The sequence below is a fragment of the Vicugna pacos genome, chromosome 2 (assembly GCF_048564905.1).
Source record: "Vicugna pacos chromosome 2, VicPac4, whole genome shotgun sequence".
Taxonomy (NCBI): Eukaryota; Metazoa; Chordata; class Mammalia; order Artiodactyla; family Camelidae; genus Vicugna; species Vicugna pacos.
Window position 1 is genome coordinate 87421810 of NC_132988.1, and position 12745 is coordinate 87434554.

General features: G+C 36.9%; 2 protein-coding genes across 6 annotated transcripts in view; one reads left to right on the top strand and one right to left on the bottom strand.

Moving 5' to 3' along the window:
* CORIN (corin, serine peptidase) overlaps positions 1-6115 on the top strand; it is a 217928-nt gene extending 211813 nt beyond the window's left edge. For all 4 annotated transcript variants that reach the window (XM_015249997.3, XM_015249999.3, XM_072944469.1 and 1 more), the window contains exon 22: positions 3719-6115. In XM_015249997.3, the coding sequence (XP_015105483.2) occupies positions 3719-3901 (183 nt within the window). In that variant the 3' untranslated portion in view covers positions 3902-6115. The remainder of the gene's footprint in view (positions 1-3718) is intronic.
* Positions 6116-7749: 1634 nt separating this feature from the next.
* The window catches only part of ATP10D (ATPase phospholipid transporting 10D (putative)), a 94970-nt gene continuing 89974 nt past the window's right edge, over positions 7750-12745 (bottom strand). For both annotated transcript variants that reach the window (XM_072944456.1, XM_072944443.1), the window contains 2 exons: positions 11132-11319; positions 7750-8076 (listed from right to left, as the gene is read on the bottom strand). In XM_072944456.1, coding sequence (XP_072800557.1) covers positions 8007-8076; positions 11132-11319 — 258 coding nt within the window. In that variant the 3' untranslated portion in view covers positions 7750-8006. The remainder of the gene's footprint in view (positions 8077-11131; positions 11320-12745) is intronic.

Consider the following 12745-nt stretch of genomic DNA (forward strand, 5'->3'; position numbering starts at 1 on the left):
CACTTTTACAAAAAAAAAATTGATTGGTCAAGTACTTGGATTCTGAAGCCAGATGGCATGGGTTCATACCTTTATTCTGCCACCTTAATGCTGGGTGATATGGGGTAGATTACTTAACCTCTCTGGTCCTTTGTCTTCTTGATCTATAAAGTAAGAGAAATAATGATACTGCCACAAGGGATGATTGTGAGAAAAATTCATATCTCAACATAGTAAAAGCCATTTACGACAAACCCACAGCTAACACTCAATGGTGAAAAGCTAAAAGCCTTTCTGCTAGACTCAGAATCAAGACAAGGATACTCACTCTCACTCCTTCTACTCAACACAGCATTGGAAGTCCTATTCACAGAAATCAGACAAGAAATAAATGGCATTCAACTTGGAAGGGAATAGGTAAAACTATAACTATTTGCAGATGATATGATACTCTATGTAGAGAATCCTAAAGTCTCCACTCAGAAACTGTTAGAATAAATGAATTCAGCAAGGTAGCAGGATAAAAGATTAACATATAAAAACATGTTGCATTTCTTTACACTAACAATGAAATATCGGAAAGAGAAGGTTAAAAAAAATCCCATTTAAAATTTTGTCAAAAAGTACCTAGGAATAAATTTAACCTATGTGGTGAAAGACCTTTAGGCTGAAAACTACAGGGAACCTGAAGATGACTTAAAGACATGGAAAGCTATCCCCTGCTCTTGCATAGGAAGAATTAATATTGTTAAAATGACCATACTACCCAAAGCAATCTACAGATTTAATGTGATCCCTATCAAATTAGCCAGGATATTTTTCAAAGAACTAGAACAAATATTCCTAAAATTTATGTGAAACCACAAAAAACCCAGAATTACCAAAGCAATACTGAAGAAAAAGAACGAAACTGGAAGCATAACCCTCCCAGACTTCTGACTATACTACAAAGCTACTGTAATCAAAATAGCATGGTATTGGCACAAAAACAGATATACAGATCAATGGAATAGAATAGAGAGCCCAGAAATAAGCCCACACACCCACAATCAATGACAAAGGAGGTAAGAATATACAATGGAGAAAAGACAGTGTCTTCAACAAGTGGTGCTGGGAAAGCTGGACACGTAAATCAATGAAATTGGAACACTCCTTCACACTATATAAAAATAAACTCAAAGTATTTTAAAGATCTAAATACAAAGCACAATACCATAAAACTCCTAGAAGAGAACATAGGCAAAACATCCTCAGACATAAATTGTAGCAATATGTTTTCTTAGCACAATCTCCTAAAGCAAAACAAATAAAAGCAAAAATAAACAAATGAGACCTAATCAAACTTAAAAGCTTTTGCACAGCAAAGGAAACCATCAATAAAACAAATACAACCTACACAGTGGGAAAAAATATTTGCAAATGATGTGATCAACAAGGATTAGTATCTAAAATACATAAACAGCATATATAACTCAGTATCAAAAAAAACAAAAAATGGTCAGAAGACTTAAATAGATGGTTCTCCAAAGACGATATAGAGGTGGCCAACAGACACATGAAAAGATGCTCAACACTGCTAATTATTAGAGGAATACAAATCAAAACTACAATGGGTAACACCTCATACCAGTCAGAATGGCCATCATCAAAACATCTGGAAATAATAAATGCTAGAGAGGGTGTGGAGGAGTGGGAACTCTCCTAAACTGTTGGTAGGAATGTAAATTGGTGCATCCACCATGGAGAACAGTAAGGAGGTTCCTTAGAAAACTAAAAATAGAGCTAGCATATGATCCAGCAATCCCAGTCCTGGCCATATATCTGGAAAAGATGAAAACTCTTATTTGAAAAGATAAATGTGCCTCAATGTTCACAGCAGCACAATTTACAATAGCCAAGACATGGAAATAACCCAAATGTCCACCAACAGGCAACTGGTTTAAGAAGATGTCATATACACATGTATGTGTGTATGTGTGTGTGTGTGTGTATATATATATATATATGCATACACACATACAGTAGAATACTACTCTGCCATAAAAAAGAATGGAATGTTGCCATTTGTAGCCACATAAATGGACCTAGAGATTATACTTAGTGAAGTCAGACAGAGAAAGACAAATATATCACTTATATGTGGAATCTAAAACATAATACAAATGAACCTATATACAAAACAAGGAAGAGACTCAGACACAGAAAACAAATTTATGGTTACCGAGTAGAAACGGAGGCAGGGAGGGATAATTTAGGAGTATGGGATTAAGAGATACAAACTACTATACATGAAATTGATATGAAACAAAGGTTCACTGTATATCATAGGGAACTACATTCAATATCTTATAATGGAAAATAATCTGAAAAAGTGTGTATAACAATCACTTTGCTGTACACCTGAAACTAACACAATACTGTAAATCAACTTTGCTTCAGTAAAAAAGATCACCACTTCTACAAAGCACACAGCACGATCAGAAAGTCAATGTTGCTTTAATAGCAGTTGTACTCACTAACATTTCTAAGAAAAAGGACAGCCTAGTAGTTACAGAGTTGGAGTCATGTGCCAGAGTGCCTGGGCTTTACGCCCAGCTCTGCTAATGAACAAGTTATAAAAGAACTGTGCTTCAGTTTCATTGTCTCCAGAATGGATACAACAATAATAATGAAAATGTAAACAATCATTCTGTAATAACATAATAATACAATTATTATTAACCTGTGGGGATTTCATGAGGATTAAATGAGCTAATGTAGGGAAAGTGTTTAGAAGAGCATCAATGAACATGATTACTATTATTCTCCAACATTACCAAGTGGGAAGACCATGGATACACTTCCAAGTTTGAAATTCTTGCGGGGCAAGGAGTATTTGTAAATTTCTGCCATGAGTTCACATACTTACCTCCTTGTTTTCTAGGGAATCAATCCTTCTCTTTGGAGGCCATGAAGAATATACCACTCTAACTTATTCTCATCTTTTCAGATATAGCACATATTAGCATTTTTAAAGCCATAGTGTCTTACTGTTAATTATATGTGGGCAAAAAAACTGAGTAAATCTCAACTGCAACACCTAAACTTAAACACCAAGAATGAAAAACCTCTATGCATGTGAAATAAAATGTTATAAATAATATATTTTACTGTAATTAATTGTTATGTAGTAGTTTCTTTTCAAGCATGCTATTTGAAAAAGTCCTAAAAACTGTTAAGAAATGTGTAAGTGGTCCCTGAGTGTTTTCCTTGATGCATTCATTCGCATAGCAAAAATCTTCCAAGTAGTGAGTTGTTTTAGAATTTTTTTTTGTGAGAAAAGAGTCCTTGAATGTTTCATTTTGAGTACATTCTAAATTCATAAAATGGATTAAAATTAAAGAATGAGCTCAGCTGTAAGAGAATCAGTTCTGATACAGTAAATTAAAAAAAAAAAAAGTTCAAGACATTTTTTGAATAAGTGCAGGAAATAACAAAAAGTCCTCTGATACCATAAAGAAATACAGAACTTCTCCAAGTCGTCCCTCCTCTTTTAAAGCTCAGCATTTACAATGTTCATTGGGAAGTTCACTTTATGTTGTAGGAAGCGTGCTCCCTCATGGGTTGACAATGAAAGCTTTGTTGAAATTCTACAAGATGTTGGTTAACCCGGGTTTGGATTTATTTATCCCTAGGATAGCTTGTACCCTAGGAGGACTCTAACATACCGGTGACTCACATCAACTGCTCTTCATTACAGGGTGACAGTGGCGGGCCTCTTGTTTGTGAGCGGCCTGGAGGACAGTGGACATTATTTGGCTTAACTTCATGGGGCTCCGTCTGCTTTTCCAAAGTCCTGGGGCCTGGAGTTTATAGCAATGTGACATACTTTGTCAAATGGATTGAAAGACAAATATATATCCACACCTTCCTCCTAAACTAATTCCAAAGATGATCAGAGACTTTTGCCAGCGACATTCAAAGAAAACGGCCTTCCTGACCATGCAGAACTTCTTCCTTTGCAGAGAGCTATACAGAAGCACTTTTTCATGGACCGGGATGCTTAACAGTGCGCTGCAAATGTTCATGTCTTCTTGGTCTAGTTTTATTCAGCTTTTTAAAAACATTCTATTTTTCTCCTACTTTAAGTTCAATGAAAGTCTTTAAAAAACAAAGCTAAAGTTTGTTCTTTTGCCAGGCAGGCTTAACCTTGACTGTAACATGGAATGATCAACTCTGGAAAGAGAATAATTCAAGCGCTAGCCCAACAGGTTAGAGAAGGTTCGGTTTTGTCCGGTCACAGAAAGGACACTGAGATCCAAGCTGACTCATCTTTGCCAGCTTTTGTTTCTCAAGCAGAGTAGCATAGTAGCAAATTTCAGTATTAACTTTGGCGACTTGCTTTTGATTTATTAGAAGCCAAGATAATTTACATGCTTAAGTTATTTTCTATTTCTCTTCTAAAGTTTGCATAATTCTGAGCACTTATGAAAGACAGCAGAAATTACAAGACAGACTGAGCACAAAGCTTTCGTTTGATATCAATATTAGCACTTGGTATCACAGGACTGCCCATTCTGAATTCAAATCAAGGTTGTAATTTTATAGAAAAGTTTCCATGGAACCTTCCTGGCTGAGGTTTGTTCACTGTGTATCAGTTGCCAACTGAGCTTTCAACAACTGGAAAAATATTTGTGGGAAGTATTTCATTCTCCTATGGGATAATGAAGTTGAAATTAAATTTTACCAAAGGCAAACTCGCTTTAGAGTGAAGAGATGTAATTTTTTAAAAAAAGAAAATTAAATTGTATCCCATCCCTAATTAAATATTTCCCAGTTTTCCTGTGTTCATCCATACCAATAAAAAGCACAGTAAGACTTTGCATGAAGGAAAGTATTTTGCAATTTTCCTCAAAAGATGTTTAATATCTGGTGTTGCCATTTCTCCCCATTGATAATTAAAACAAAAATTTAAAGATGCTTTTAAGCACTAGGCCACTTTAGGAACATCAATTTCTGAAGTAATTAGTCAAAGAATTTTTCTCCACTAAGAAGTTTCAAAACACAAATCTTCACATGCACCTAATTTAATGAGTCAGGCATCCCTTTTGCAACATCCAAATGCCTTTTGAATGAATACAATTCCGTACTAACCTTCACCAGCAACCTGGGCGGCCTCAGCATTCCACAGAGGTCACCTGCAATTTTATACACGTGTTTTGGTACTTTTCTACCTGTGTGCATATGCACATTCGAAAAGTTGTCTTGACACTTCCACATTATTCATCTCTTGTTCTGTAGTTTGTATAAACCTGTTGAGAATGTAAAATCCAGCAACTGAATTGTGGTCACAACTATATGAGAACATATGTCAGTTTTGTTATCAGTACATAATCTAACAAATTATGCTCATGTTCAGTGAAATGTACGTATTATACTTATTTTAAATAACCTTTAATACAAATAAAATGGTACACTTTTTTTTAATGGATATGAAATATGGATAGCAAACCCCAGGAAATTGTGTCTCCCATTATAATAGCTGGCACCCAGTTCCCCACCAATCAAAATTTACTTACCTGTCTCACTCTCACAGGAAGGAACATGCTTTTATTTTAGACGACCGATGGCTCTTTGATTAGTCTGAAATGAGGTTGCTAATAGTCTCAAAGCAGCCACTGAGTGTCCAAGGAAAACTTTAGTTCTGGCAAGAGTGCAAGGATCTTTAATGTCTAGAGCACATTTTGGGAATCTGACCCAATTCTTTTATAAAGTTTTTGGGGTAAAATTGTATTGCAAAATGTATACTGTTAATTAATTTTTCCTGGCTTCTAAAAGCAATAATGTAATGCTTAGTCCCCACCTCCCCAAATTTGGTGAAATGCACTGAACACCAAAATGCAACAGGTCACATCAGCATGGGTGACTTTGTATAAAAGTTACTCATTTGTAAATGAGACCCTTTAAAAGGCTTCATACAGATCCAAAATCACTTTCTCCTGAGGGCCAGATTTATTTCAGAGTCCAGAATTTTTTTAAATCTTGAAAACCTAGTATTAAAAAGTTCAGCACCCTGTAATAAAATGTATTAATATTTTTGTGGCAAAAATATACAAATAATTACATTAAATAAATAAATAGCCTTATGTCTGTTTAAGACATTGAATTTGTGCCTAATTTATGAAAACTTCAGTTTTCAGAGTTCTTGGGATTGTGGGATTGTGGAAAACAGATTACGGACTCACGGAAACTCAAGACTTTACTCACGTGTATAGATACTTTGGATCTTGGAAATTGCCCTTTTTTCTTAGTCTTTTGGACTCATTCTTCTTATCATTAGATTCTAATTCCTTGTATTTTTTACAAGTGAATATATCTCTAAATTTTTATTCATCAGAAGATGATCTCAGGGAATGAATGCCAGCTGCTATGAAGATAACAGACGATATGACAACACTGATTTTTCCATATAAGAGAAGATCAAAACAGTATTCTGGTAAAAGGTGTGCTTTAGGATTGTCCATCTAAGTTCTGGTACCAATTACTGTTGGATTCAGTGAGTATATACAGGAGTGAAGACAGTTTTTGTATATGTTATTTATTAAACAGTTTACTTTAAAAAAAATCATAAGAAAGCAGAAAGCTACCTCAATTAGCCATGGAGGATTTTGAATGTTCTATAAATCTGTTTGTGTAAAAGACCATTTGCAATAATATTATAAGGCTACAAAAAATATCAGACCAGCATAGTAGGCAACAGGTATAAGATTAAGCCCTGAGAATAATAGTTGAATAGTCATTAAGAAGACCTTCATATAGACATGGAACGTTAGCATGGAGATTTCATGAAGGAAATTCTGGGTGGCTGACAATATTCAGATGAATAGATACAGAATTTTAAAAGAACTCAACAAGAATACATGATATTATAATAACACCTGTCAGTTTGGGTAGAAACTAGTTTCTTTGTTCCAACTAAAGCCAGCATATATGATTTGCAACAGCAAGTAACTTGATTTAGACATACCTGTCCTAAAATGTATCAAAAAACAAATTTTTCTAATAATCTCATGGAATCCTCTTGAGGACCACCAGTATTAGTCTCAGTTTATAATATCTCATTTTTAGAGTTCGCAACACAAGAAAAATTATAGGGTATTGTAAAGACAATAAACCCCCAAAAGGTCTCTTGTAGACTGTTTTGAAATTGATGGTCTCATTTTGATCAGGCTATTGTCAGTTTCAGAATACAGGAAATTGCCAAATGGGCTCTAGACTTAGCTGATTCTGTCTTCCTTACCTATAGCCTGCTTCCACATTGACATTACTGGCACAGAAGCAGACCTCATGTAAAGTCTTCTTTTGACTGGAAGCAGAGAGAAGAACACGTCTCCATGGAACCCTGGCATTGCTGCTGCCCCTCCCCAGTAAAGGCTCCACCTCAGGAGAATACTGAAATAGGCAGAGAGTAAAATAAATATACGCTCAAATGAATTCCCTAGAGAACGTCTGCATTTCTAAGACAATTAAAATGCTTTCACAAAATCCAAAAAGTTTCATAAAAGCATTTGATTCTGAATCAACTATTTCATTTCTATAAACTCTGTCCAGGTCAAATTCAGCTCTTTCACAGATGTATCTACAAACATACAGCAAAGGTCATCACATTGGCATTTGCAAGTCCAGTAAAATGTTCTTGTCCCTTAAGGAAAAATCCGAGTCATTCTTTCTCGGTAGAGAAACCTCTTTAAAATCCCTCTTCCAAACTTGAATGAATACTTGCAATTCAAGGAGGGTAACCTGATTTTTTAATCCTTTGAGGGTCCAGCCACCCCTGAGGCCTTAGTTTCAGATGAGTTTCATGTACAGATGAGTTTCCTTGTTTATCCGCACAAGAAGTTGCTGATGTCATTGCAAAGGCAGCAGAACAATCAGAGATGGGTATTCGCTCTGAATGGCAGGTGAGTGGTCAGCATACTTAGATGTCACCTGACTCATCTTTCCAGGCCCTCACCACTTCTTGAGAGCTTCCATCCTCTCCTCTGCAGTCAGTCAAAATGCTTAGCCCTCAGAATTGGAGATGGAAACAGGGATCCCTGAAGAACTCTGTATGTAAGCCTAGGTTACAAAAAGCATCACAGAATTACATTCACCTCAAATGCACTATGGGACACAAGAAATACTCGCCAATCAGAAAAAGTAAGAGGGTCTGGTGGCCCTTGCTGAAGTAAAGGAGGAAGACAAGTGAACTATAAAATGGAGATAATAATAATATTAAATATTTGTAAAGCATTTAGTGACTTCCCTATTGCCAAATAAATAATGAAATAAAGAAAATCTGTAAAAGTCAAGATACAATAGTGCTACATCACAGGCTTAATGTTAAGTTAAATGAGATAGTAACATACAAAGCAGGCAGAGTGTTGGCACGTAATATATTTTTAAATGCTAGCTATTGGTTCCTAAAGCTATGGGAACGAATTACTACAAACTTGTCCCTTTCTGGCCAAAGTGGCAGTAATTATGCCGCTATAGCATTCTCAAAAACCTTGTGAGTCTCCAATGTATGTCATGGGGATTTATACCATTAGATAAGAGGGTCCTCCACAGATCTTTCCTGTGTAATCCCACCTTCTTTCTTGGTGGCTGCTGAGGTGGCTGAGGGGACTCACGAGTCGCACACCTCATCTCTTCAGCGCCAGCAAAAGGCTGTCCAGCCACACTCCTGGTCTTCTCTCTAGGGCATACTCCCAAACAGTCTCCTGATTTTAGTACCTTTTGAAATCTAGATAGGCTGAGAATTTCCTAAATCTAGTTCTGTTGGACTTAAAAGTACTTCCCTCCATTTCTTTTCTCTCACATTTTACTATAAGCAGCAAGAAGAAACCAGGCCAAACCTTTGCTGCTTTTCTCAGAAAACTCCTCAGCTAAATATCCAAGCTCATCATTTACAAATTCTGCTTTCTACATAACGGTAGAACACAATTCAACTACGTTTTCCGCCACTATATTGCAAAAATCCCCTATCCTCAAATTTCCAATAACATGTTCCTCATTTCCTTCTGAGATCTCACTAGCAGTACCTTTAACATTCATATTTCTAGCAACATTCAATTTATGACTGTTTATGTATTTTCTAAGATGATATGCTATGGCTTTCTCTACCCATCTTCCAACTTCCTTCTGAATTCCCACCAGCAGGCACTTTAACGTCCATATTTCTACCTACAGTCTGTTTAAGGGAGTCTAGTAGTTTTCTACTATGTGCCTCAAAATTCTTCCAGCCTCTGCCCATTATCTAATTTCAAAGCCACTTTCACATTTTTAGGTATTTGTTACAGCACCACCCGCCTTCCTCATACCAAAATCTGTATTAGTTTCTGATGGCTGCTATAATAAATTACCATAAAGCTGGTGACTTAAAACAACAAAACCTTTTTCTCTCAGTTCTGAAATTGGTTTTACTGAAACAAAATCAAGGTGTTGGAAAGGCTGTGCTCCCTCTGGAGGCTCTAGGGGAGAACTCATTCCTTGTCTCTTCTGGTTTCTGGTGGCTGCTGGCATTCCTCCCATTGTGACCAAGGGATCTCTGTTACCCTGGTCAAAATGCTTTCTCCTCTTCTGCGTCAAATCTCCCCCTGCCCCTCTCTTACAAGGATACTTGTGATGGCAGATAACCCAGCATAATCTCCCCCTCCCAAGATCCTTAACTTAACCACATCTGCAAATTCCTTTTTTGCTACATAAAGAAACAAAGGTTCCAGAGATAAGACATGCATATAGTTTAGAGGGTTATTTTTTTCAGCTTACCAGAACAATATTAGATAGAATTATACTGTTAATGCTCTTAAAGAAATTTTTTCAGGTTATAACTTTAAAGTAATTGTTTCTTCATAAATTCTACAAATTCATCTTGTCAGTTTTTAATCGGAAAGCTGGTAATAACAGCACCACAGAAGCATCTCAGGTTAACCATGATATTATTATGTAAATAACTGGAACCACAGAATGAGTCAGGTGGGTTTCTCTTATGCATTTCTAGAAGGGGTATCTGTCAGCAATAAAGGGTTTGTGCCCATCATGTCTTATGATGGTGTTACAGGCTACGTTGGCAAACTTTTGTCCAATGGTCCAGACAATATTTCAGGCTTTGTGAGCTAGGTAGTCTCTGTTGGAACTATTCAACTTTGCTGTTGTAGTGCAAAAGCAGTCATAGATAATACTTAAATTAATGAGGATGCCTATGTGCCAATAAAGCTTTATTTACAAAAACAGGCAATGGGCCAAGTTTGACCTGTGAGCCAATATGTCAAGCCTGTTAGAGAATAATATGAAATCACCATTTTGATGCTCATATCATGTTTAAAAAGGTAGAACAACTATTTGCTATCACGTTTTCAACTAAACAGATAGATATTATAAAACTTAAGGGGGAAGAGCTCTAAAGAATTTGAAGAATCTATAGATTAAAAACCCATGCATACTTCTTAGCCATTTCCATCCCATATAAGAAACTGAGTTAAATGAAAGTGGGAATGATAATTGAAATCAGAGAAAGGAGGTAAGTTTTCAATGTCTAGAGTCTGTACTAAAGATTGCTACATGTCCCCCAGGACTCATTCTCCCCTTCTTCCTTTTAGAAACCCCCAGATTTTACCCACTCAGCGTCTGCACACCAAGGTTCTAGTTGATGGGATATGAGCAAGGATGTGTGCCATGTCTGGGTCATGCCAATGCAGGAAAGAAAAAAAAGCCAGGAGGAAAGCTGGAAAACTGTATGCCCTCCATCTTTTCTGCAAGGATGCAGGGATGTGGATGTGCTGGTGGTGAGTCATCTTCAGTTATGCAAATGAGGGCAACACCCTTGGGAGATGGCAGAACAAAAAGGACAGGAAAGGATCTAAGCCCTTGGATAACTTTGTGAAACAAAGCTGCCCTAACCCTGTGGACTGTCAACCAGATTAGAATCTTCCTTGAGAGAGAAATAAATCTTTTCATCTGCTTAAGCCACTTTTGTTCTCTGGTGAAAGCGTTAAAACCAGTATTTTAACTAGTACACAGACTGACTTCTTCACTACTCCCGGATGGTCTAACAGCCATTGTTAGCAGTTGCTTGAAGAATTCTAAGCCTATGATGTCACGTACTCTCTTGATGGTAAAACAAATACCATACCTGGGCAGAAGAGCAGCACAGGTGGTGAGAACACAGACTAAGTAGAACACTGGATCCAGCATGTGCTCCTGCATAATCCAGTAGGGGTTGGATGGTGGGTTGCAAGTTACACACATGGCTCCAAAAGCCAAGGCAAATAAAAAATAAGACAAGATGCTCCCAACAATGACCAGCCCGTGGATCCAAGTCTGCAGGACAAGAAGAGCAGGGGAGATGAACATGCTTTCTCTGATAGGATTTTGCAGTCGGGCAACATCTGCTGTGTTGAAGAGACAATACTCTAAGCAGTAGGTAAATGGTATAACAAACCTTAGTGAACCAAACAAAATATAGAAGAGAGAAGGCAAAAGCATCTTTCGTAAATAGCTCATATCACTGTTTAAATTCTACAAAGCTTAAGTTAAAAGCCAAGAAGTAATTCTGATGACTTATTTTGTATTGTCCATGCACCATGATGCATTTGGATTCTTTCTGTATTTTTCCATATAGTGAACTCACTTGTCTGTGTCTTCATTAATCCAGTGAACCTCAGACTTAATCCACTTAAGTAGGTGGTAGACACTACTGTTGCGCACCAATATTCTCATTCTCTTTGCCCAATAAGCATTCAAGAGGATTGCACTTCTCCACCCCCCTGAAGTTAAGCATGGCCACATGTCCTGCTTTGACCAATGAAAGGTAATGGGAAGCTTGCAAAAGCTTCAAGCTGGAAGTATGGAAGAACGGGTATGCAATTTTCCATACTGTCCCCTTTTTTCCATGTCAACCAAGAAGTTCTTCTTGGGGATAATTCCAGATGGTACAGCTACAAGACACCTGGGGTCACTGAGCCAACCCTCAGAGGACAACTGCTCTAGAGCTGTCTAGAACCCTGGTAAGTTTACATGAGCAAGAAATAGAGCTCTGTGTATCACACTATACACTGTCCACCTTCATATCTACATGTAGCTTGCATTATTATTTTTCTTAATATTTTTCTGTCAACTGGTTTACTATTTAAGTTAGAGACTTTATTTAGAAAGAAAAGCAGATTACTCCTTTAAATGCAATATCAGCATTACCTGTCAAAACAGTGCTGAGTCTGGGGTCTGATCCGCCTTTGTTACAAAGGTAAATTAGCAAGAGTTACTGCGATAAAACACAATACCCCGAACAGATTATTTCTTTGACACAATCCAAAGTACAAAAGAGAATTATCTAATGCGGCAGTCAGTGTAGTTTAGTGAAGTGTACAGTACCACCTACAACCACTGTATATACCACAGTGGTATATATTCCTCTTTTGGGGGAAGCACTGCTTTTATTAATCTTTTTGATTTTCTAGGGCCATAATTTTTACACAAGGTCCAATTTTGTCCATTTTCCTCTCAACGTTGCAAAGTATTTCCCCAGGGCAGATACCTTCACAAGAGTCACAAAGACTGCTCATTTTGTAAACATGCGTGAAATGCTCAGAAAATGTTGCTAAATCCACAATTAAGATTATTATGTCTCTAAAACAACGATTTCTTAATTTTTTTCTTTCTCAAATGTTCTTCCCGCTGAGCCCTATTGCCTGATTTTTTTTTTTTCCCTTTAAGATGTGCTTTTGGCAAGTGAGATGTGACTTGATAA